At 51.8% G+C, this 26,276-nt stretch overlaps 1 protein-coding gene across 1 annotated transcript in view; it reads left to right on the top strand.

Moving 5' to 3' along the window:
* Zcchc24 (zinc finger CCHC-type containing 24) overlaps positions 1-24,176 on the top strand; it is a 53,834-nt gene extending 29,658 nt beyond the window's left edge. Inside the window, exons 3-4 of the mRNA XM_036199269.1 lie at positions 17,074-17,238; positions 21,620-24,176. Of these exons, the coding sequence (XP_036055162.1) occupies positions 17,074-17,238; positions 21,620-21,733 (279 nt within the window). The 3' untranslated portion in view covers positions 21,734-24,176. The remainder of the gene's footprint in view (positions 1-17,073; positions 17,239-21,619) is intronic.
* Positions 24,177-26,276: the final 2,100 nt, after the last annotated feature.

Here is a 26,276-nt window from a genome sequence, read left to right as displayed (position 1 = left end):
GGGCCTGCTGCCTAGCCAGGAGCTGGAGGTGAGGTGGAAGCTTCATCAACAGGCCCTCTCACAATCCTGCAGCTGGTTTGAGCCATTGGGCTTTGCTTGGCCACCCTCAGCCACTCACTTCCTGAAATTTGACTTAATAGGAGGATCCAGGTCATTATGAGGTGTGAGGGACGAACTTTCCTATGCTTTATTCCTGTGCTCTATGCTGTCCAGCCTAGCTGCACACAGATTCAGGGCCTATCTGGACAGACCTGAGGCACCCCGCCCCCATCTCCTCACCAACATCACCAGGTGGCACACCAACTACTGGGATTCTTGCTTCTTGGGCCACTGGGAACAGAGCCAAGATGGGATAGACAGTGAGGACCAGTCGAGGCCCGTGTGGGCAAGTTGCAGGAACTGGGGACACGAGACCTGCTGAGGACTTACCCAAGGTCTCTGCATCAGCCCTAGCATTAGGAACTCGTAAGTACCCCAGAGGCCTTTGTGGGGTGTGTCAGCAGGCCTCTGGGGGCAGGGAGCCTCAAAAACTGTGGCAGAGTCCCTGAACAGCAAGCCCCCTCAAAGCATGGCTCTAGGAAATGCAGGGGAAGGCAGCAGCCCCTCTCTCTCACTCCCTCCCCAGCACTGAGTGCCTGAACTCCATCCTGCTCTCAGGGTCTGGTGCCGCTGGAGGACCCAGGCCTCTGGCCACAGCACATGTGCTGTGTGGAGGGCCAGTGGGGAGTGACGATGCCCATGGGTATCTGTACCTTGTGTCCACTAGGTGCCTGCTGGCCGGAACACTGGGCCTTCTGTCCTTCTGGTTCTGGACTCATTTGCTCCCCGGGCTGCTTCTGTTGTGGGCTCGACCTCCTTCTCATTCTCCCTCTTTCCTGGCCCCGAGGAATCACTCTGGGGTCTGGCAGGCAGCTTGGAGCCTCGAGGCCTGCCTTCGGGTGCTCCACATGCTCTTCCAGCTCACTTACTAGAGAAAGAGTCTGCATCTGTGTAACTAGAGAACGGCACCAGAGTGCCCAATCTTGCCTTGAGACCAGCTTTGGGGTAGACTCATCAGTCCTGTCATTATACGCTGTCCCCTATGCTGTTCTTGCTCCAGACTTACCCAGATCTCTTCCACCCATCTCTATCGGAGAAAGACATAACCATGGCCAGGCTCTACCCCCATCACTGGCACAGAGAAGCTTGTCTGCAAAATGCTACCCCAGACTCCTTAGTCTACACGGTCTCTCCCTGCCTGCCACTATCCACCACATGTGGCCAGAGAGATTTCAGAAGGCCATAAAGACTGGTCCATACCAATCTTAAACCCATGTGGCTTCCTATGGCTCCTGGGCTAACACCTAGCCTTGTGATGGAGTCTGGGGGTCCCTGAGGCCTGGCCTTTGCTCCTCCAAGGTCTTCACCTCATGCTTCCCGCCACCCAGCTCTACTCCAACTTCAGTGAACGCTTTTCCCTGTGACTCCTAGCTCCCTGGACACTCCCTGATACCTCTTCACCGCCTCCAGACACAGGCTCCTGCTCTTCCCCAGCATGTCCTTGGAGGGCAAGACAGCGCTCAAGTGGTTTCTCTTCTCTGTTCATTCATTGTGTATTTATGAAGCTCCTACTGTGTGCCTGGTATGGACCACAGTGCACAAGGAAGACAAGGAAAGAGCAGTTCACATTCCTGTGGGGTGTCAGTAATGAAATAGTCAGGGACAAACAGGTTGTGAGGGACGACCTCTCGGAGGGTGTGGCAACTTGATTAGACACAAATGAGCCAGGGAGAAAATGTCTGGCAACCTGGGGCAAGGTCATCCTTGGCAGAGGGAAGAGCTAAAGCAAAGACTCTAAGGATATCCAGGCAAGGGGGTTCTTTGCCCAATGGCTCCAGCTCCGAAGGAGCTCGGGCTGCCTGAGAGGCCCACCATTAGAATGTCCCCAGTGCCACTGTCCCTTCTCTTTCTCCCTCTGCCTCAAGCTGGGCAGCTCTACTCGACGGAACACAGATGGGTGCTTGTCTGAGAGCCCCCTTCCCCCACCACCCCAACATGTGCAGTGGGGACAGGAAGTGTCGGATCTCGCCTCCCAGCTGCCTGGTGGGATGCCACCAAGCCAGGATGGCCTGCTTGGGAAGGGACAGAGGCCTTATTGAGCCAGCTCTCTGGGCCAGCAGGGACAATAGCCACACTGAGAATTCGGAACATCGGCCAGCATGCTTGTCCAGGAAGTTGCCAGGCCACTACCGCCCCTTCTGTGCCGCCCCACCCCCAGCCCTCCTCTCTCCTCTAGCTTCCCAGTTTAGGGGATAGTAGATGCCAGTGGCCACTTTGCACTGGTGCTGCCTGCTTTGTGCCAGCCCCATGCTGTCCCCAAAGAGGGAGAAGTACAGGGTCCTGGGCATATTGCTTACAGATAGGCACAGGTGCAGGGACTGGAGGGGTCCATCAGGGAGGGGGTGTGCACCCTGAGAGCTGGTAGGAGGGCTTCTAGGAGGAAGAATCATGGTTCTAAGGCATGTCTGTAGCCAGGGTCGTGCTTTGAAGGCACAGCACTCATGAGGCATCAGCAGAGCTATCTAGCGTGAGGGACAGGTCAGGAGGAGGAGGAGGAAGAGAGAAGCCATGGTCAGGGCTACCCATGACCCAAGCCATCTGTTGCTCAAGCCTGAGTGCTGTCTATAGGTGGGACGTTTAGGGGGCTGGAGAGATGGCTCAGGGGTTAAGAGCACTGACTATTCTTCCAGAGGACCTGAGTTCAATTCCAAGCACCCATATGGCAGCTCACAACTGTCTGTAACTCCAGTTTCAGGGGGCCCTGACACCCATGGCAAAACCACAAATGCATATAAAAAATAAAATAAAATAGGTGGGAATGTTTATTCCAGAAGGGTCTTGTTGGCATCCTGCCGTCTTGCCTTCCATGTTCAGGGGCAGCTGTAGATCCTAGGCAAAACCCTGGTGGAAAGCACTTGGGGTAAGCACCCAGGGGCAGCATTGACCTTCTTGACCTCCAACTCCCACCCCCATGCTTGCTGACAGATGGGGAAACTGAGCCCCAGGCCACAAAATGTGGTGGTGAGTGTGTTGGGTCCAGGAAGGAGGTTAGGGACATCTGCATGATCAGATCAAGTCATAAAATTTCAGATTCTTGCGTGGGGGGGGGGGTCTGAATTGTCCTGAAATACCTTTCAGTGTGGCTTCTGCTCAGAGTCAAGTCCCTGTGGGGCTCCATTCCAGCATGCTGTCCCTTCCCAGCAGCCAGAATTACTTGAATAAAATACTTGCTATGTGTCCTTGTGTGCTGGCTGTGAATTCACAGGGCTGGGGGTGTGTCCTATCCCAGGGCCTCATATATAGTGTTGCCCCCACACATTCTGGTTAAGAGTACGATGCAGTGTCATGGAGCAGGCGGGGAAAACATACCCAGTCACTGTGTGACTGTAGCCTACCACTTTCTGGGTCCTTGTTTGGCAACCACTGACCTATAGAAAAGCAAGCTGGGGCAGTTTGGTAGTCAGACACATGCCACTACATAGGAAGCAGCCAGGCCAGCTTTGACAGATCCTGCAGAGAAACTGAGGCTCTGGGAAGCTAAGTCACAAGCCATAGATGTGGCAGGCAGGGCAAGGAGTTGAGCTGGGGTCGCCTGGCTTCTGTCCAGGCTCTGGAGCACCCGCTCTGGCCATCAGCCTCCATGTCTGTAGCTCAGGCTGACTGTTCCCAACAGCTGAGCCCATCAGGAGCCACGTATGCTGGTGCCAAGGCAAACATTGGTGGGGAGTGGGGGCAGGAGGTGTGGCTGCCCCATTCCTGCTTTCTGAACAGACCGCCTTGGAGCCTAGCAGCCAGGTCTGCTCTGCAATCATTGTTCCTATGATTGTTTCCAGATGCTGTGGACTCACAGGTTTGGGGCTTGGCCAGGGAACTAGCCCTCCCTCCCCCACTCGCCAGCCCTGCCAGTCTGGTCCTATAAAGCTGGACCGTCTGTCTATCCAACCCCAGGCTGTCACCTTCAAGCCTGCAACCTGCCCAGCTCCTGGGCCACTGAGCCCAGGCTGCATTCCTGGCTCTCACTCTTAACTTACTATGTGGCTTGAGGAGGTTGCTTGCTTTGTCTGAGCCTTACTTCCTGGGCTATAGAATGGGTGCCTAGGGCAGACAAAGGACAGAATCTGACTGATGCTCCCACTTCTCCTCACAGTGCTGTGGACCACCAGCAGCCCCCAGGGATGAATTAGACATGAAGATTCAGGGACACCAGGGGTGGGGCCTGCCCTGTTACCATGATGCCTTGGTGCAGCTCAGTTATCAAGAAGAACAACACATCTTCCAGATCCTGAGCTGGGGTCGGAAAGACAAGCTGACTTCAAAACTGTGTGGAAGTAGAGGCTTGGCTTCAGGTTAGGAAAGGGGATTGAAACACTTACCTCAGTGTGTGGCAGGGTGTCCACGCTGGTTCAGTGTGACAGCCAGCACCTAACCCTGGGGAGATGCCAGCTCTGAAGTCATGGGTCTTCTGGGACAAGGACTGCATGAGAGCAGGCCTATGTCTGCTGCTCAATAGAACTCCAGTAGAGCTGTGTGTAAGAATGTATGTACCCTTATGACTCAGCAGCCTACAGTCAATCCTTGGGCTGCATGAGGACCTCTGTAAGAGGGGAGAGACCAGAGTGCTCTGGATATGCAGGGCAGTCAGAGAAGCTTCTAGAAGAAAGTGCAGCTTCCATTAGATTTGACTGGGAGACTCAACATACCAGGTTATGGGACTGAGGTGGACGCTGAGTGTAAGAAGTCACCCACCAGCCCTGACCTCTGTAATGGGTTCCTCTCCTTCCTCCTCTGGATTCCTGTAGGGTGAGGCTGCCCACAGACAAGGGCAAGGAGACTAGTGGGGAAATGAGACTGTGCAAGAAGCATGGGATGTAATGGGAGAGGTCCAGTGTGGGTTTGGATCCCAACTCTGCTACCTCTTGGCTGTGTGACCCTGAATGATCTGCCACCCTCCGTGTGTCTTGGAATCCTCGTCTATGGGAGTTATGGACCAGCTGCTGGGGAGCTGATGTCCAGAGCAGGAAGCTGACCATTTGTGGAATGCTCCATCCTTTGGCCTGCACCAGGCACTTTGCTCTCGAGGGCAGTGGGGAGGGGTCAGTTCTGCAGCCCCGGTCTAGCTCTCCAACACCGAAGCAGGGTGCAGATGGGGATCGTCAGCCTTGCTTCCTCTTGTGGCCTCCTGGACAGTGGACTGGAGAGGAGCTCCTCACCTTCAGGGCACTCTTCTGAAGAGGTGGGACACCTTGGGGTGTGCTACCCATATGGCACCTCGTACCCGCTTCTCTCATTTCCAACACCAGCAGATACCCTGGAATCGTGGGAAGAGCTGCAGATGCCATGTCTGTCTACAGGGACCTCCTAACTCCTACTCTGTCAGTTTGCATCACCACAAGTGGACTTCACACCCTGGTGATGGAGTCAGAAAATAGTCAGAGGTCCAGGGTTCAAGGCTAGCCTCTCCTTTCCTTAGTGACCTTAGACAGGTGACAACCTTTCTGGGTGTTTGTTTCCACAGCTGGAAACAGTCACTGTGACGCAACATATCTAGTCTCAGCTGGCCTCAGTACCATCCATTGCCAGTGGCCCTCAGGTCTCCTGTGGGCCCAGAACTCTAGTGCTCACAGGTGTGAGGCAAAAAGCTTACTTCTGCCAGCTGTCCAGGTGAGGTGATTGATGGGAAACTAGAACTGAGGATGGAAAGGCAAGCCAGGCAGCAGGCAGCCAGAGCTGCCCCAAACAGCTGACTTCAGCGTTCCCCATCCAGGGTGGAGCAGATCTCTTTTCTGGCACTTGGCCATCTCCACACCCTTCCCCCATTGCTATTTTGAGCTGAGCTCATTGTCCGCTCCTCCCACAGCGGGTTAGAGCCTTCATACCCAGAGTCTGTAGCCGGTAGCCTTTCTACCCCTTACACAGACACTTGCCTGCTTCCAGGACTGGGCAGGGCCTTCCTCCAGCCAAGTGGACGGGCTTTTCCTGACCACGTGTAAGCAGACTTCCAGGGAAGACCTCAAGAGGGGCATAGCAGACAGTACAGCCACAGAGAGACATCTTAGGAGTGGACAGTGCCCTCTCCAGGGTCAGCCTAGCCTCTCTCCAGGTCTCCTGCCTGAGATACCTGTGCTCTTTATACCTCTGCCCCGCTACCTCATGCCCAGGCCTCTCTAGCCGTTTGTGGGAGAAGCAGGAGGGCCCTTCATGGATGCATGCATACACACACACACACACACACACACACACACACACACACACACACACACACACTTTATGGTGAGTATGGTGAGCCAGGAAAGTTTGTAAAGATATCTTTAAATTAGAGATGAACTCTGAGTTTGGCATGCTAGAGATGAGTTTAGGGAAGGGCATGACCCAGACCACACAGTCCCTTGGAGTCTAGCCTTCTCTAGAAGGTTCTCAGCTAGCCACTAACATGGAACATGGAATGAGAATACTTGAAGGCCAGTTAGCCCCAGGGAGATCGGAAGGAGTGGCCTTTGGGCTTTGCCCTTGAAGGACGGACAGTGGAAAAGCATTAGCACTCTAAGGGCACCAAACTGGCAAGATGCTAATTTTGTTTTTAAATTTTAAGCTTTACAGGAAGAGTTAATTAAAGCTAAGGCTAGGTCATCTGGGGCTAGGCGGGAAGGGGCCTAATTGTCTTGTGCACATCATTTATATGCTGTAGAGTTGGCCGCTTCAAGGTTGAAGTGGCTGCTAAGAGTTGGGGACTCTCACTGAACTGGGATCATGACTGCAGCTGGAGAGAAGGGAGTCATTAGGAGAAAGGACCTGCTGGATGCACAGGGACACAAAGGTACACACAGGGACCTGGACTCTGAGAGTGGTCTACAGTCACCAGCAAGCCATGGGGTGCCTGCAAATCTCCCATGCACACCTCTCTCTGAGGGCACTACTGCAGCCTAAGTCTGAAGTCACAGAGGAGAAGAGTCTTTTGCAATGCCCATGATTCCACCCCTCTGCACAGACCCCTTTCCCCTCCCTGCCCTCAGCCCCAATCCCATCCATGCGGCCAGTGGAGGGAAGCCAGAAGCAGGAAACAGATAGGCAGGGAGTGGCTGTGCACATGGTTACAAGTTCTGGCTTTCCAGAGAGTTTTGCCCAAGATTACTTCCTCTTGGCATGGGGATTTGGAGAGAGGGGGTCTGCCTGAAGGTATTTGGGGTGCTGGGGTGTCTTTGAACCCCTGGGTCCTGGGGGAGCATCGTGGTCTCTCTTGGGCTTTATCAAGGACTGTATCCTCTTCCTTCTTGACATTCCCCATTGTCCCACCCTCCCTTGTCACCCTGCAGAGGCATGGCCTTTTTCTCCCTGGCTTCTCCAGGGTCTCCCACTCCTGTATCTCACTCTCCAACCCCCTCCCCAGGGTTTTCCTGAAGCCTTTTCCTGTCACTGTGAAAGCTTCCATTGTTCCCTGGACTCTTACAGACCCTAGTGTTGTGGGCTAGGGAGGGCATTTTGGTGGGGTGGGAGGGGTGCCCTGGGGGCTGGGCCTTCGGGGCCCATGTGGGACCGTGGCAGAAGCCCAGAAAAGGGAGGGAGCTGGCAAGGGGACTTGGACAGACGTTGAACTCAGACAAGGAGGCCCTTGAGGCTCAGAGGAAGCCGGGCTGGCTTCTCTCAGTAGCCTCTGTCCCAGCATCCTGCAGGCTGCATATGCCCAGCCCACCTGTCCCTGCACAGGCTGCTTCCTCTAGGGCTCCTGGAAGCCTGCAGCTGCCAGGAATGGGCTGCAGAGGCCCAGGACCTCCTGCCTGCCTGGGGGGTGGGTGCTGTGTGGACATAGGAGTTGGGAACAAGAGTTGGAGGGTTCCTGAGGTACAAAGGAGGAAAAATACAGGCCTGAGCACTGGACAGAGACTTGACTCTTGGAAGGTGGATGGCTCTTTACCCCACCCTGAGCCTTAGTTTCTTTCTCTGCCACCAGGGGCAAATGCTGATTTTGCTTTGTTTTGTTTTTTGAGACAAGGTTTTTCCATGTAGTTTTGGTACCTGTCCTGGATCTCACTGTACAGACCTGGCTGGCCTTGAACTCACAGAAATCCGCTTAGTTCTGCCTCCTGAGTGCTGGGACTAAATGCTGATTTTGAGAGGGCTGTTGCATCAGAGATTGTCACCTGGGAAGCCAGGGTGGCTTCTGCCTGCAGGCATAGGTTCAACTGTCCCATAGAGATGAGTCTTACTTGGGCTTGACCTTGGGTGCTGTGACCCCAGAAAAGGACCTCTTTAGAAGGCCCCAGACTGTGAGCTCTGTGAAGACAGGGCATTCCCTGTCTTGTTTATTTGCATGTTCCTGGAATTTTCCACAAAGCTTTGGTCAGAGTGTGTGTATGAGAAATGTTAGTTGAATGAATGAATGTTGATATGTCAGTCTAGAGTCAAAGGTCAGAGGGGCGTGTTACTCAGAGCAGGATTGTTCTCTTTTTTTCTCACAGCCATTTCAGGGAAAGGCTAGGCACTGGGTGGAAAGGGTCACACTGGAGTCAGCGAACGAGCGGGCGGGGGTTCAAGTCTCGGTTTCACAGCAGTGGGGCCCTGTGCAGGTGCCTGGGCTGTCCCTGGCATCTGTTTGCTCTCTTGCTATGGGAAGGGGCTATGGAGGGGCAAGTTAGGAATTCTGGTGCATAATAATGCTCATTGAAAGTTAGGGTCCCCAGCTCTTCTAGAGACTACTCCCCCACCCCCAAAACACACACACACACACACACACACACACACACACACACACACACACACCCAGAGTTAGCAAAGAAATGGGCCCTAAGAAGGGCCTGGAAGAGCCAGGGCCTAACATCACATCTGCTTCCCAAAGCTTGTTTACTCCAAGCTGAAGGGCTCAGGAGAGGTAGCAGGGACAGCAAGAGGAAGGACTCATGGAAGTTCTGGCCTCTTCCTGGGAGAACCATCAAGCCTCACAGGACCCCCAGCTGGGTGAGTCCATATCGGGCCCCATGTCTCTTGGATTGACCATGGGAAGCCCATGTCGAATCCTGAGACCTAGGGCTGGTTCCCCAAGGCCAGGGTTACCCCAGTGGCCAGGTTGCATGAGAGCACACAGACAGGGCAGGATGGGGCCAGCTGGAAGCCCCTACGTTCTTCATTTCCTCTCCCTGCCCCTCTGGCTCTGGCCAAGACTTCTCAGCTGGTTGCACAGGATCAACTCAGAGCTTCATGAGGAGGGTGCTCAAGGGGCTACCACTCACACACTGAGTGAAGTGATGTCCTTCCAGGGAGGTGAGTGAGCCTGCCCATTCTGGAAACAGGGAAACCGAGGCCCAGAGAGACTTGGGACAGCTGTAGCCACTTCCTGTTTCTCGTCATCCTGACATGATGGGTTCTTTGTGCTGTTCTGGCACATTTCAAGGAAGTTCAGAAAGTGCATCCTGGCTAGACAACCACTTGGTCAGTGCGGCGTCACTGTTCCCATCTGAAACCCTGGATTCATTATATCTGGCTCATAGTGGTTTGGGAGCTACAAGGACACAAGAGTAAAGGCAACATCCCTACCCCATGCTCGGCAGGGCAGGGTCTGTCCTCCTAGGCAGCTGGAGGAGGTGAGACCCTCAGCTAGAGAACCCTTTATTCAGACAAGAATCCAGCCTGAAGTCAGAGAACAGGCAACCCCCTGCCCCCCCCATCAACATCTTCGTCATGCTCCACCTGAAGCTGCCAATGGCTAGTATGACTGACATCTCTTCAAAGAAGGGACCATTGAGGGGACCAAGCTTCACTCAAATGACTCACTCCGCAGAGAAGCCAGGCATCAGGGCACAGTGATCCCCTGGGGCTGTGACAAGTGCATACTTCTTTAAGATAGGGAGCCATGGAGTCTTGGGCAAGGATGACATCCTGCCTGGAAGAAGTAGCTCTGTGGAGCAGATCACGGTCCAACAGAGTCAGCACCCAGAGCTGCCCAGTGCCCTCTCCATTGTCCACACCTGCAGGGACAATAGTGGGGTGGGGGGGGGGAGTGGAAGCTGCCTTTGGTTTCAAAGGGTTCCCACTGCCTGGGCAGAGCCCCGGGCGCCCCCTGGTGGGCAGGAGGGGCCTGCAGGTCAGGAAGTGAGCTGGTCGCTGTTGCTTTCAGGGAGGAACATGCATTCATCCACAGACGCAGCCATTACAGGCATGTTCCGAAACCGTCTAGCCTGTTCCCTTGAGCTGTTTCTCATATGCCTTTCCTTTCCACAGTACTCCATCCCTCACCCTCCCTACGCTTGAGCACTTTCCCAAATGTCTAACAAAACGCATTATAACTTTAGAAAAGTTACATTTATTTATGTGTGCATGCATGGATGTGCCATGGCGTGTGTGTGGAGGTCAGAAGACAACTTTCAGGAATCAGTTCTCTCCTTCTACCATGTGGGCTCCAGAGGTCAAACTCCAGTCCCCAGGCTGCACTGAGCTGTCTCCTGGCATGTTCGTCATAACTGCCCGAGGGGCACACATCCACTGGGAGCCCCTGGGGCCTGCTGTGGACTGTCCCATTTCCAGTTTCTCGTTGTCCTAATGAACATGGCAGTAAGATCCTCGCAAATGCTTTTGGTCTGTATCTCTGATCATTTTCTTTTTTTAAAGATTTATTTATTTATTATGTAGTGTTCTGTCTGCATGTTTGCCTACAAGCCAGAAGAGGGTGCCAGATCTCATTACAGATGGTTGTGAGTCACCGTGTGGGTGCTGGGAATTGAACTCAGGAACTCTGGAAGAACAGCCAGTGTTCTTAGCCACTGAGCTCCAGCCCCCTCTGATCATTTTCTTAAGGCCATTTTTTTTTTTTTTTCTAAAAAGGATCTTGACGACTTACAGCCAGGATGACCAGTAAAATGTAGTAGGAGACACCTGTCCAGTCCCTGCTCCCAGTGGCAACCCATAGAGGCTTTCTTGTCACACCTGCCTCAGTGGTCCTCACTAGCTCTCAGGGTCCAGAGGACTATAAAGCTGGAAGTACTCTCCGAATCACCAGGCTTTTTCCTGACCAGGACAAGGATCCCCTTGGCAAGTTTTCTACTGGTTGTTTACCCGGGCTCTGCTTACACCTCCTTAGTGACAGGGGACTCACTACCTCCCAGCCAACCTCGAGAGATCCTATGAACTGACAGAAAGCCAATGCATATCCAGAGGTGGCAGCTCCTCCCTCTCCTCCCTCCCCCTCCTTCCAGCTTTGCTTCCACCTTCCTGGCCCACACCAGTGCAGTCTCCCACTTCTCAGGCTGCCTGTCTGCTACTGTGCTAGCCACAGTGTTAAGGTCCGAAAGCCCTTCTTTCCTCAGCTCCATCCTGGATGCCTTGTGTGTTGTCTCTCAAATCTCCCAGCTTCTATAGTACCTCAAGGACCTGTCTGTGCTACCAGGAGTAGCTTCTGGGACCCACGGAGCCATACCTGGGCTCCTGGTAGATGTTATTCCCTGGTAGGGTGGGGTGGAAGAGGTCCATAACCTGGGTCAGGAAAGCCTGCTAGGGCCTGGCAGCCCACTTGGCTGAGTGGTAACTCCTGCAGAGTTGTCTGCTGACATTTATGAGAAGAGCCCAGACCTCTGCGGGAGGAGACAAGGGGAAGGCCTTCTCTCTGGGCTGTGGGCCCTCCCTCACTGGTCAGTATAAACAATGTCAGGACAGAGACTTCCAGGAAGTGGCTCCTTGAAGCTGCCCACCTGCTGGCCTGTGTCCCTTCCCTCTGCTATGAAAATATTAAATTTGCCCTGTACGCCACCTCCATCAGGAGGCCCAAGGAATTTTCTCATGCAATCTCTGCTGAGGGGTTGCCTTTGCAGAGCTGTGGCAGGCAGAAGAGCCTGCTGAGCCTTGCTTTCAGCCCCTCACATATGGATGCTCTTGGGCATCCTGCCCCTAACCCCAATCCTCAGTTTCACCAGCTGTCCTAAAGCCTTTGTAGTGAGTGGAAAGATGACCTGAAAGGCCATGAACCCTGAGCACAAAGCTCAGGACACAGGCAGTGTCCCACAACACTTGGCCTCTTCCCTCCTTCCTTGTCCTTGGCCGGCACACGTCCAAGCTTCTGCAGCCTTCTTTGGACTTTTTGAGGGTCCCTCTGGGAGAATATTCCAGAAGGTGAAGACACCTAATGCCCTTTCTTCTTAGGCTTGTTAGTCTCCCGACACACATGTCTTGAGATAGTGGACTGACTACATCTTTGCCAGACTGCCGTCTCATTTCTAAAATGTTCTCCTTCCGACTTTGCCCGAGTCTCAGCCCCTCCCTCTGCATCAGCTGCAGCACCTCTGTTGCCCTCTCTTCAAGGGAAGAGCTGTGCCCCAAACACCAGTGTTCACCAAGCGAGAGAGTGCTGTGTGTGCCAGGACTGCGCTAAGGCACCTGTGAGGGTATCAGGTCTGCAGCTCAGGCCCTCGATCAGCATCTGGTGTCCAGATGTGGAAACCAGCAGAGATACTGAGCGATTTGTCAAGGGTCCTGGATAACAACAGGCAGAACCCATTTGTGGATTAGGAACCTGACCCTACAGTCCAGGATCTGAGCTTGCCCTATGGGATGAGGCGTCCATCAGGGAGCATCAGGGAGCTGACTGTCCGTCTGGCCTGTCAGTGTGGTATTGGCATGCTGGGACGTCTAGGCCTGTAGGAGGTCAGGCATCCCAGCTCTGGGTATCTGGCAGACATCTCCCAAAGGGCCATGTTCTGATTCTGAGCTGTGGCTCTGTTCCTTGTTCACTTCTTGTCCAACGACCTGCTTTCCCCTTTGGTTACAGTCTATCCCTCACTACACGAGTGGGATCCCATCACCTAGCATTCTGAGTCAGATACCCTGGGACATACACAGTTTATTTCTAATCCTGACTAGGACCCCTGTTTTGCTCCAAATATGCTGGGATGAATTGATCCCTCCCATTTTGTCCTTTGCCATAGATATGGTAGGCAAGCCCCAGGTGTCAAGGGCTCTCTCAGCAAGAAGAGGTCTGGAGAACCAGATTCCAGAGCCATCCTGCTGCAGACAGGCCCTAAATCCCTCCATCAGCTAAGCAAAATCTTTGTGGCAAGACCCGCACCTATTTGTGTCTATGTGTGTGTGCTTGTACATAGATATGCGTGACTATGTGCATGCTTGTGTGGTGTGCATATGTATGTGGATGTCAGAGGACAGCCCAGGTGTCATCCACCTTTTTTTTGAGACAGGTCTTTAATTGGACTGGAACTTCACCAAGTAGGCAAAAGTTCCAGAGCTTCCAGGGCTCTGCCTGACATCTCACCTTCTCTGGGATTACAAGCATACACTACCACACTGGACTAATTTACATGGTTCTCAGAGGCAAACTCACATCTGCACGCCTACAGAGTAAGCATTTTATGAATGGAGCCTCCTCCCCAGCCCCATCACCCTCCTTCAGCATAGGCAGACACCTTTGGAAACGGAGGCAGGAGAGCACATGTGTGTGGTGCCATATTTCGGGATGACAGACCCAATGAGACTATGGGCACAGGCTGCTCAGGGCTGAGGTACTGGGTGCTGGATGGCGGTGGAGAAACTGGCTTCAGAAGGCTCAGAAAACCTGCAAACTGGATACCTAGAGAGCTCAGCTTCAGAGGTAGCCTCTTGTCCCAAGTGAGTAGACTAGATCATGCCAGTGTGAGGTGCATCTCTCACAACATTGCCCTCTCTTGGGCCTACCCAGGGCTCATATTGAACCTGCTCCTGAGACATTATCATTACTAACAAGTCGAGTGAAGTCAGGCAGGGGACCCGGAAGTCAGGACCATGTTGTGCTTGCTTTCCAGGTTTGGATTTTGACACTTGGCACAGCGCTCTCCTTTTACTGTTTTGCCTGGAACTCTACTCAGACATCACCTATGAATGGCTTCTGGGAAACAACAACAACAAACACACATAATTGACAGAAATTATTATCTTACATACCAATACAACTTCAGATTAGTAAATAGTAGTAGTGCCAATAATCCTACTGTTCTCGGGGTTTACCTGTATCATCTTGTTAATGCTTAGAATACTTTTAAAAGTTTTTATTGCAGATATTGACTATTTATGGGTGTATGCATGCATGCCATGACATGCATGTGGGGGGATCAAAGGGCAACTTGTGGGAATCGGTTATCTCCACCTTGTGGGTCCCGAGGATTGAACTCAGGTCATCAGAGTTGACAGTAAGTGCCTTTGCCCACTGAGCCCTCCTTCTCACTGGCCCAAAACACTCTCAGATGGAGGAGTCACTTCCTCTAGCCTTGTCCAAGGTCACAGGGCTAGGATTTGGATCAGAGTCTGTGCCTGTCCTCTATACGCTGTATCCTAAGTGAGCAGTCACCTGGAGTTACCATGGCAATGATCTTCCCACAGCCCACGCTTCCTGTATCTGGTGGAGGAGGAATTCTTGGGGGGCTCTTATCAGAATGCGGGCTCTGGGATGGGGAGATGGCTCAGCAGGTAAAATGCATGCTGTACGAGCATGAGGACTTGAGTTTAATCTCTAGTACCCACAGAAAAATCTGGGTGTGGTGGCACCTGTTGGTAACCCAGCATTGGGAAGATGGAGACGGAAGATTCCTGGAGCTTGCTGGGTAGCCAGCCAAGCCAAATTGGTCAGCTCCAGGTTCAGTGAGAAACTGTCTTAAAAAAAAAAAAAAAAGGAGCGCGATTGAGGAGAGCATCTTGTTTTGACCTCTAGTCTCCACGTGTGCAGATATGCCTGCACACCTCACCCCCAACACACACGAACACAGGTTCTGATGTGATGACTCTAAGGTGGGGCTCAAGATTCTTCCTGTCTAGCATGTTGCCAGACAGTCCTGTCACTGCCCACCTGGGTACTACACTTGATGACACACAGAGCCTGCTTCAAGCTTCACTCAAACTCAAGAAGAGGTGACTTGGAGAGACTCTACTGGTCAGCCAGTCCTCAGCCTCAGCTAGCAAGAATACAAGGCTAATGTGGGTCCATAGCTATGGGTAGTCTCCCAGCTTAACATCCTTTAGTAACAAATCCTGACATTTAAAACCATCCTCTATGAATGCATGTTGGTTCGCAGCTGCTTTATTCATGACAGCCCCAACTGAGAAGCAGCCCAGTGTGTCCTGAGCCCAGTGTGTTCTGAGCCGTGGCATTGGCGTACAGTGGACATTATTGGGCAGCAAGAGAAGGCGAAGTACGGACACATGCTTCAGCATGGTGGAGCCTCAGAAACATCACATTAAGTGAAAGAAGCCAGACAGAAGAAAGAATATAAACTAGGGAAGTCTACAGAGGCAGAAAGTAGATCATAGGAGCAAATGGGCAGGAAAAGGAGTAAGTATTAATGAGTACAGAGAGATTTTTGGGGGAGTGACAAGTATGTCCTAAAATTAGGTTGCACTGATGGTTGTGCAGCTCTGAATATACTAAGAACCATTGAACTGACCACTTTCAATGAGTGAGATGTGCAGTATTTGGATCATATTTTAATAAAGGTATCAAGCTGTGCAGGAGAGCACCAGCTTCTTTCATCTATAAAATGCAAATCAATTTTCTTGTTGCTGTAACTAGTGGTTGGAGTCGCAAGATCAAAACTAGCAGGGATCTCTTTCTTTCATCGGCTTCCCAACAGAGTATTTGTTCACACCAAAGGTTTTTAGCAACCTCAGATTTCTTTTCTCCTTTATGATATTGGCAAATTTCCCTTTTTCAGGTAATGGAAGCATTTTACGATTTTCTCCTTGGCATAGGAGTTGTCTGCTACCTTACACCTATGCTCCAGGGCAATTGCTATGTAAAATGAGGGCCATTTGAACATAAGCACTGTGGATACTGCAGTTCCTCCAGTAATAGCCAGTCACTGAATAACTAATGGGCAGGTAGCACATATAGCATGGATACATGGGACAATGAGACTCTCGATGTCCCAGGCACATGGACAGAGCTCTCATGTTATTCCTTAGAACTGTGCACAGCCCAAAGCTTACAAGTCATTCATTTATTTCTGAGACTCTCTGTTGAATCCTTCTAGATCAGTTGAGCACAGACAACTACTACAGAGAAAAACAAATATGTGGAAAGTGCAGCTGCAGACAAATGGGGCATTAGCTAGAACTCTGCTCCTGGGGATCTGGACTACGAAGCTGGTGAAGCATTGTGGGGGTAGAGCAGCGGCAATAGGGATCATCACGAAAATAGTGCCATGCCCTTTGCCCCAGAGGTTTCACTTCTGGAAATTTCCTCTACAAAGGCATGTAAGTTGACTCCTGTACCAAGCACTCATGGTAGCACACACTGAGCTCTCGTGAATTCTGCCACCATGCAGCTGTGAAGCAGAGTACAGTAGCTGTTGGTGCTGACATGAAGGAGACACGAAGATGAATTGGGCTGGAGATGTAGCTCAGTTGGTGGAATGCTTGCCCAGCATGCACAAGTCCCTGGGTTTGATTCCCAGCATACCATAAGGCAGGTATGGTGGTACATGTGTGTAACCCCAGCACTGGGAAGCAGGACTAGAAGTTCATGATCATCTTTGTCCCCGTAGTAAGTGAAAGCCAGACTGGGATACATGAAACCTTGCCCTTCAAAAGAAAAAAAAGTAAGGTGATGAGGTATGTGTGTCATCTGTGTGTCTGTCTGGTGAGTGACAGATGGCCTAGACGTACACACGGATGTGTTTGTCAATGTGGACCTGCCTTTGGGCAGACACAGAAGACACAGATGCTTCAGAGACTGGACAAGAGGGTGTTTTTCTGTCTTCCCCAAACCCTGGATGTGGAGATGGAAGGTTTGAGTTCAGAGCCAGCCTAGAAAATGATTACCTCCAGGTAGGGGAGCCCACAGTTGGAAGGAAGGCAGCTGAGGCGATCCCTTACGTCATGCACTAGTTCCTGCCCCTGTGTTGACACCTCCCTGGTGGGACCAAGATCCTGTGCCCACAACACTGCCCCTGCAACACTGAGATGGAGAAGTAATTTCTTAGAAGCCCTGTACCCCACTGTCTCTGTCCTGGCATTAGCACATGTACTCTGGAGGCGACCTAGGCTACCCATCTCCTGTATTTACTTCCTGTCTTCCAGGCACGCCCCAAAGGTGAGGGTCTGACGCCTTACCAAGGCAAGAAGCGCTGCTTTGGCGAGTACAAGTGTCCCAAGTGCAAGAGAAAATGGATGAGCGGGAACTCCTGGGCCAACATGGGGCAGGAGTGCATCAAGTGCCACATCAACGTGTACCCACACAAGCAGGTGGGTGGGCGGGGCCTCTGGGGGGCGGAGCCAGGGGTGGGACTAAGGTACGACACCAGAACTGTGGGGCTGTGGGGAGGGGCGAGGGCGGGCAGAGCGTTCTCTGGGTGGGGTAGGCAGAAAGGGTAGGCCTTCGTGGGACAGGGAGTTAGGACAGCCCAATTTCCACAAGGTGTTCAGTGTCAGAGTCCCAAGGATCTGGACCGCAGGTCTCGGGAATCACCTACTGTCTTATGACCCAGGCAGAGGGGCAGAGCCAACTCACATACTCAGAGCCAGGGGAACCTGATACCCTGCAGTGTTCCTGTGTGCCCCAGTAGCTGTCAGGGCAGGCTACTACTTACTGGGTCCCCTCAGTCTTACCAGGCTATCCCTCGATCATTTCTCTGCCTTTCCCATCATCCTAGCAGCAGAGCCTCAGTGTCGCCTGCTGAGCTAGCCATCCTGGCTCTACACAGAGGGACCCAATCTAGAAGAATCCTCTAAGAGCTTGAGGCTCCATTTTCTCCACTCACCAACATCCAGTTAGTGTTTGTTGAGCACCTACTGTGTGCACTGGGGAGACTGAGGTACAAAGGCCAAGTTCTGGGTTCCTGGGTTCCTGGGTTCCTGGGTTCCTGTGCATCTCTGACTTGAGATTTGGGAATGACACCTCCTTGCTCTCCTAGAGGAAACAGTGGAGTGGGGGGGGGGGGCACTTGTGGTGGATGGAGAAGGGCTCTTGCCCTTCCCCCCAGTGCTGACCTGGGCCACCTCATCCCTCTGAGAAGCCCTGCCCCCACTACATCTGTTTCCTGTCAGGCTCCAACTGTGTCTCCCCAGACAACCCAGCCTCCCCGCCCCCCAAGAGAAGAAAACACTAATGGGCTTTGCCTCCCTGCTGGTGGGAGGGGGGGCTCCCAGATCAGTCCCAGCTGCTAAGTCTTTCCTTCCACAGAGGGGGTCATCCTGACTGTTCCCCCAAGCTCCCCACTGGCAGCCTGTGACTGCAGCCGGGACACCAAGGCCAAGGAGAAGAGCAGTTCAAAGGAACCCAGAGCTAGGGCCGGCCAGGAGGGTCAGGCAAGAGCATTTCCCAGGGATTCAGCTGATGATCCTGCCCCTTCAAAATATTACTGCTGATGTGCAACATAAATACTAGCCAATGCCTGGTGGATCTCTGTGAGTTCGAGGCCAGCTTGGTCTACAAAGCGAGTTTCAGGACAGCCACAGCAGTTATATAGAGAAACCCTGTCTTGAGAAACTAAAAAATCAATCAGTCAATCAAACAAACAAAAAAACTAGTCAGTGCATGGAAGGTTCCTCACGAGCCAGGTACCATTCTAACCTCTCTCTTCACTACAGGCCTAGCAGACAGAGCCTCTAGTAGAGATGTTTTTTTGAAGGGAACATGAGCAGAGAGGTTAAGTGACTTGCTGACTGTCTACACAGATATATATCATGAAGTCTTTATGGAGCTCTGTGGTTATAGAATCCTTAAAGACAGTCATTTACTCTCTCTCTCTCTCTCTCTCTCTCTCACGCACGCACGCACGCACGCACGCACGCACGCACGCACGCACGCGCGGGCAAAGACAGCACCTGTCACTCACCCAGGCTGAAGAAAGGCAAGCTGAGGTGGCAGCTGCCAGCCAAGGGATGGCCGAGGTGGTGTTCAGAGCTGTCTGACTTGTGGTACCATGAACCGTGGACACACTGCAGAGACATGGGCAGAAGCAGTTTCCCAGAATACTCTTCAAGTCTCAGCGACTGGCTCTGCCCTTATCCCTGGGAGCACTGGACCTCTGTCAACCCCTGGGATGAAACCTAGGCTAGCAGTGCCCAGCAGGGTGGGCAGAGCATGGCAGGTACTAGTGAGTTCTCAGGGGCCAGGACCACAGGAGCAATCTGCTGGGAGCAAACTCAGAGGAGAATGCTATCTTGGTGACAGAAAGCCAAGAATCTGGAACTGGCTAGAGGAGTACATGAGATCTAGAGCTAGCCCTGAGCCACAGGACGAAGACAGGCAGCGTTTCAGACAGTGTGGGGCCGGAGATTCACTATTTCCTGTCTGGAGGCCTCTGGATAAGATTTTTAGATGTCTTAAGTTTTCCTCATCTGTAGTAACCCATCACTCCTGTGGAAGCTGTGCCCTTGAGGCAGCCTGAACAACATGGCCTAGCCACACCAAGTCCAAAGCAGTGGGAGCCAAGGCAGTGGAAGCTGGCTCACTCCTGTCCCTCTATCCCCTACTAGAAGGCTGGTTCATGGAGGCGGTGGGTAGTAGACTGTGGGGGGGCAGCGGAAAGTAGCTATACATCAGCTTGGGTTTGGTCTACAGTAGGTAACATGTCAGGGCTCCACCAGCCAGACCATCCTTTGGGAGATGAGCAGTGGGGCCTCCAAGATAAAGGCATAGGGACCCAGATTCCAGCTCAAGATGGAGTCTTTCATACAGAACATACAAGAACCTGGCACTGTGCTCAGCCAGCAGAGGCCCAGCTTCCTGACCCTGGGGACATGCAAGCCCATAAAGTGAGAGGTTGATGGTGGCTCCCATTCTCCGGGACATCTGGGACAGAAGATGACCCTGTGTCACTGTCCCCTCCCATTAATAGTAAGAATAAACAACATCAGTACCTTGAAGGACTTTCCCCTGTCTAGTCTTTGTCATCGCTAGGTTTGCTGAGAACAACTCCCTGAAAAGGAGCCAGCTCCCCACTTTACAGAAGGGAATGAGATGGTGTCTCAGAGGGGTCAGGTGGCCAGGCCAAGGCCACACAGCCAGTGTCAGGAGGCTGAGCTCCCATCTGGGACTTGGTTTGCAAGGAAGTCCAACTCTTTCTCCTCTCCCTTGCTGGGATAGAGAGGAGGGGTGAGTGAGGCCAGTCCTCTGGAAGGCCCTCCGTTCCAAACCCAGGCTCTCCTCCTTGCAGGTTTCCCTTTGTAGCTAAAGTTTAAGAGTTGAGTTGTATGACACCCGTTTCCAGGACAGCTTGAAGTAGAATCCTGCCCACCTGCAGCCTAAACCCTCACCTTTTCCAACCCTCCATCCCATTTGCCCAACTGCTCTGAGGGTCAGTTGGTTCAAGGCCTGGAGCAGGTGGGAAAACAGCCTGCTAGTGTGGAGTACCAGTCTACCTCTGCCGTCCTCCCTTAACAGGCCACTGTAGTCAAGGGTCTTTGTCCTGTACCCCATGTCAGCCTCTAGTTTCTGCTCCCCTATTCTTGCCAGATGGCTCCCAGATGGCCCTGACCAGTTTCCTCTGAGCCCCAAGTCTGTTCAGGGGACCCTTCTGCAGTCAGGTGTCATTCTGGGGTTAGAAGAACAGAGTCTTTGTGGCCAATGAAATGCTGTCCACTTCGGAGCCTCTCCTTATGATCTCGGCAATGTTTACAGGTCTTCACTGGCTGTTGTAGGGAGGGGAAGGAGGGAGAGCAGGCAGGGAGACCCAAGCTGTCTAAAGAACAAAAGAGCTTGAGGGCTGGTGAGGTGCCTCAGGGGGAAAGGCCTTGCCTCCAAGCCTGATGACCCGAGGCCAATCCCTAGGACCCACATGGTGAAAGGAGAGAACTGACTTCTACAAGTTGTCCTCTGACCTCCACACTCAGGCTGTGGCACACATGTGAACACACACACACACACACACACACACACACACACACACACCACATACATAAGTAAATAAATGTAATTTTTTAGAAGAGTATTTGAGTGTGCCTAATGCAGCCCAGGTAACCAACAGCTAGCCTCTCTCAGGATCTTTCCAAATTTTGCAAATGAGCACTGTAATGGCCTGCTTTACAGACGGTGAGGAGGTGCACACATGTCATAGCAGGCCTGGTAAGTTGCCTCCTTTCCCTAGGCCTCAGTTTCCCCATTAGAAAACAATGAGGCTCTGTTTATGGAGTCACTCAATTAGGGCAGACACTGGGCCAGACCCCAGACTGGCTTTATGGAACTAAGAGTCCTGTTGCCCCTCGGGCTGGAGTGTTGTAGTTTATGTCCGGGATAATCTTTTGACTCCCATGGCCACTGCAGTGACAGGGAGACAGATGTGAGGTGGGGTTTCCTTTGCCTGAGACTCAGTTTCTTCATCCAACAGATGTCTTTGCATCCCTGACCTGCATTGATTCTGGTCTGCATTTGGGAGCTCTCTGAGCTTTATTCAGGGCACAGCTGCCTAGACAGGACTGTGGATCAGGCAATATATCTGCCCTTGGTTCCAGGTCTGAGACCCCTGCCTCGGCTCTAGGCAGCCCAGGAATTTCACCTGAGCTTCCTGGACACATATGTCTGCAAATGGGCAAAAGGTGGGGTGCCAAAGCATTGACTGAGCTACCTCTATAACTGCAGATTCTCTTCCCATCCCCCTCGGCCCCTTCCTCCCTCTCTTTGCAGAGACCCCTGGAGAAGCCTGATGGCCTGGATGTGTCTGACCAGAGCAAGGAGCACCCACAGCATCTCTGTGAAAAGTGCAAGGTCCTGGGCTACTACTGTCGTCGTGTGCAGTGACCTTGGCTGCCACTGCAGCACCCCTCGGCTGCTGCCTTCCTGTGCTGCCTGAAGGGAGACCTCACAGGCCTGTGGGCTTAAGCAGATGAGGCTCATGTCCTCATCTCACATGCTGACAGTGTGGCTGACATGCTCCCAACAGGGTGCAGAGACAGGAGGCTCAGGGACTCTTCACCGTAGGCCCGGGCTCTATAGAGGGACTGAGGCCAGCAGAGGCCTTGGTGTTCCCGCAGGCTCTCTTCCTGAGTGTCTTTGGAGCTGGCTGGCTTTGTTATCCACCAAGTACATTAGTGAACTGTGAACCCTGAGGCCTGCAGGAAGTTTTTCCTCCAAGGCCAGCCAGGTCCTATCCCACCCAGAAACTTGCAGCTTGCCACTCTGAAAAGCCACTCTGGGGAAGTCCTGTTTCATTCCTAAGCTGTAGCCACAGAGGGCAGACCCTTGTTGTAGCAGCTGCTGAGGAGTGGTCCTCTGTTGTGCCCACATTGAGTCTCACATCTGACCACCCCTGACATCACTGCATTGTACCTGGTAGCTAAATACAGCCTCCCTCTGCCAATGGGACTGGCAAGCAGGAGGACATTGAACAGTGCTCCAAGACATCCTAGGGGACATCAGGCATCGCCTCCCATGGTCTCCCCCAGACTGTCCTGTAAGCTTGGGTTTCATCAGCTGCTCTCTCTTCATCCCTAGCCTCCTACCCATGTCAGGGATGCTACCCCACAGAAACTGTAAGCCTGCTCTGCCATGGAGGATGCAGGTCTTGGCATTCTGGAGTTACTTTGTGCCACCTGGGGCAAGGACATCTCATCTCCAGCCTCAGTTTCCTCACTAGTTAAGTGAGAAAGTGTCACCAGCAAGCCAAGAGGCCCCAGTGAGCTTGGTGTTCTAGAAGAAAGCTGGCTGCCTCTGGAACACAGGGCATCACTGGGGTGATGGGATACCCCTAGAGTACCCCCTAGAGCACTGCCTTCCAAACCTCTGCTCATGGTAGTCACTTAGGAAACCAGGCTGAGTGATGCCAGGTCCTCTCCTACAGCCCTCCTTGCCTGATGTTCTCATCCCCTGAGAAAATGGAAGATGATCCCACCCCAGGTCTCCTCAGCCCCTCACAGTAGGCAAGCCTAAATGAGCCATAGAACCTCTCCTTTGGAAACTGGGGATAATGGTTTCCTACTTTTCTAGTAAGGCAGAAAGATCTCCTGGCATGTCACATGGCCCAGAAGGACTGCTGTTGTGGTCAGGATCAGCAGTGCACCCCCTCCCCTGTGACAAGCCACATTTCTCTTGCCTTTCTCCTCTTCACCAGCTGCCAGGACTGAGTAGCTTGACTTTGCCCCAACACTATGCCTCTATGGAGAAGAAGAAGAAGAAAAAGAAAGTCAGACCATGAAATAGGCCTGAAATTCAGTGTTTACACATGGTGCCCAGTTGCCCTTTGTTTCAAATGAGAATGCTTTGTACGACTGAGGAGTCACAGTGAAGTGTTAACCATGGGTCCAGGGAGTGAGTCGAAGAGATGGACGTGTCTGCAGCCAGTTAGCTGCAGGATAGATTTTGGGAGAACATACCCTCTGAATACTTAACAAAGGTATACCTGTGGCAGTCCAAAGCACTAGCTGCCACCTTGCTGCCCATGAATGGTGGCATGCTGGGCTGCAGACTGTGAGCACCCAGCACCAAAGACTCCCCAGCCTTGCTGCGGCACTAGGGCCGCCCCATGCCAAGCTTCCTGTCACTTAGGAAAGGGCTGTTTCTGTCAGTCATCCCACTGGGCCTCTAAAGAGAACATTCACAGCAGTGGGCAGTGTGCTCGTGTCCCAAATGAGGACATGTTGGGCATGGGTGAACCGAGTCAAAGGTTCAGAAAGCACATTAACAGTCTTCAGGAAGCCAGGGCCAGCAGAAGGTGGGACATCTCCCTGCAGTGAGCATTTGGGTCCCTGTCTGTGCATAGCCAGGCTCTCTTGCCTCAGGGAGCCTCTCCCTGGTCCGGCCTTGCAATGCTTTCGCTGAACTTGTGATCTTTTTGAGGCAAGCAAAAGATACCACTATCTAAGCTCGGTGCTGGAGAGTTAATGCTCAGAGGGCCTGGGAACCCAAGGGACAAGAAAGTGTGTGGTTTAGTACATTCAAAAGGGACAATCGCTTGCAGTCAGTAGATCTAGCGATCTAGTTGAGAGAGAATGGTGTTTACCCCATATGAAGTATTCAATAGCTCTACTTGTGAATTTGTATTTATTTTGAGTTATACTTGACACAGAATTCTTTTTTTAAAAAAATGCTATGTGTGTATTTTGGGAAAAATTCATAGATGTTAAAATTTCTGCATGGTTACCAGTTTTTCTTACAACAATGAACTTGGTAGCCTCTCCCCACAAAATTCTTCATAGTGATTTTTGTTTGTATATATTTGAGGGTCTTTTTTTTTTAAGAAAAGAAAAATAGGATTGCTTGATATTATTGAAATTGAAAACAACAAAAAGAGGCATTTTTTTTTATAAAAGTCAGTGCTTTTGAGAGGGCAATCCATATTGAACAGATTTCTAGACATAGTTTTTGTAAGTCTGGTTAATCTGTAAGAGGATATTTATAGTGAGAACTTTTCCTTTTTTCTTGTTATTTTTTCTATGCTTTCATCTGTAAAAAGTATGCAAACTGAACTACATTAAGAAGGAAATATTATCTACATAGAATTATATGAAGTTGGTACATAATTCTAACGAGGAAAAAAAATCTTTGTAATCCTTTAAGCTATAGTGTTTTTTTTTAATTTTGTTTTCCTTGGATGAAAATATCAGTATTAAGCACCCAGTATATTATTCAAGTGTTAGACTTATTAATATGCTCTTGTCCTGTATTTATACATTTGTGTATTTTTGGAAGTATTGCTTTTTTACAGCGAGTTATCAATGGACAACACAGTAAAAAGGGAACAGAGATCCTTTGTGTCTCTGCCTCTGAGGTGGACAGGTGGTATTTTAATCTTTTCTCCTGTACCTTCATGTTATTATCTTGTTATTATGGTTTTATTAATTTTTTAAGGGAGGACAGGGGATGGACAAGGGAAAAGGACACATCGGATGAACAGGTCCTTTGATCTGCCAGCCCATTGGACTTGTCAGCAAGACCCAAGGAGGTACAAGAACACAGGGGGTAGGCTTCCTCCTTGCCCAAGCCCTCCCTCCCAACCCCATGCTCTTTGAACTCGGATCTGTCCACCTGAGCCCTTCCACCTGCCTTTTAGCATCTAATGAACTTGAATCTACTCTAAACAAAAGTCTAATCCAACCTCACTACATTGTAGCCAGTCAACAACTAACAGTGATGTAAGGGGTGTTGTAGCCTTCCCGGAGATGGCAATGAGGATCCTTGTTTGCTCTCATGGCCAACTTCCCTGTACCAACCCCTGCACTTCCATGTGGTGACCCTGTCCGTGTCTGTATCTGTTCATGTGTGTGCATTCAGCTAAGAAGACAAACAGAACCCGTGAGCCCCGCCTGGAGGGTGCATGGAGAAGGCTCCTGACTTCCCTGAAGGGCCGGCCTCGGGGTGGCATTCCGTTGTGTGCCTTATTCCTGGAGACTCTATATACGGCTTGCCTATGAAAATATAGCCTTTCTGTGCTGTATTAAAAGGACTTTGGAAAGAAGGAGGCTTGTGAGTTTGTTTACAGGGAACATGGGGGAAGCTGGACATGTCCACAGACATGGGACAAAGCAGGGCTGGGAAGAACTTGGGTGGCATTTAGTTCCCCAAGTCTGGTCATATTGTCTTTGTCCTGCCCCCTCCCAGCCCCTTTGCTCTCAAGTGAACACTCTTTCCAGAGTGAGGGCTCTCCCCAAGTGGGGCCCCAGCTGGGTGAGATTGTCAGCAGATTAAGTCACACATTAGCTCGATGGGACTCCCACTCCTGGCTAACCATATATAGGAGTGACTCTGTCTCAGAGTGAGCAGCCCCGGGCTCTGGGGTGGCTGCACATGCTTGAATGTGAGCCCAGGACTGGGGTCCGAGACACTGACTATCACATGCAAGCAAGGGAAGAGGGAATGGGGAGTTGTTTTGAGCAAGGTCAGGACTGGATAGGGCTGTTACAGGTTGTCCACGAAGCCTCTTAGCCAAGCGCCAGTACTTCCCTTTAGCCCTGCCCTACTGTTCACCGGCCACCGTCAGAGGCAGCCAGTCTCTAAGACACTGGTCCGAATGTACCTTTGGGTTGATTTTTTTTTTTTCTGTTTTTTTTTTCTGAGACAGGATTTCTCTGCATAGCCATGGCTATCCTGGAACTTACTCTGTAGATCAGGCTGGCCTTGAACTCACAGAAATCTGCCCCTAGAACTGGAATCATAGACAGCTGTGAGCTGCCATGTGGGTGCGGGGAATTGAACCCAGGTCCTCTGGAAGAGCAGTCAGTGCTCTTAATAGCTGAGCCATCTCTCCAGCCCCCATGTCCTTGGGTTCTTAAAGACCCCTGGGTGCACTGCTCCCCCTGAGCAGCACCTGGTTTGAGGAGTCCCCTTAGGACCTGTGGGAACTCATAGT

The sequence above is a fragment of the Onychomys torridus genome, chromosome 9, assembly GCF_903995425.1.
Source record: "Onychomys torridus chromosome 9, mOncTor1.1, whole genome shotgun sequence".
In the NCBI taxonomy this organism is placed as follows: Eukaryota; Metazoa; Chordata; class Mammalia; order Rodentia; family Cricetidae; genus Onychomys; species Onychomys torridus.
This window is presented reverse-complemented; position numbering and strand designations above follow the sequence as displayed.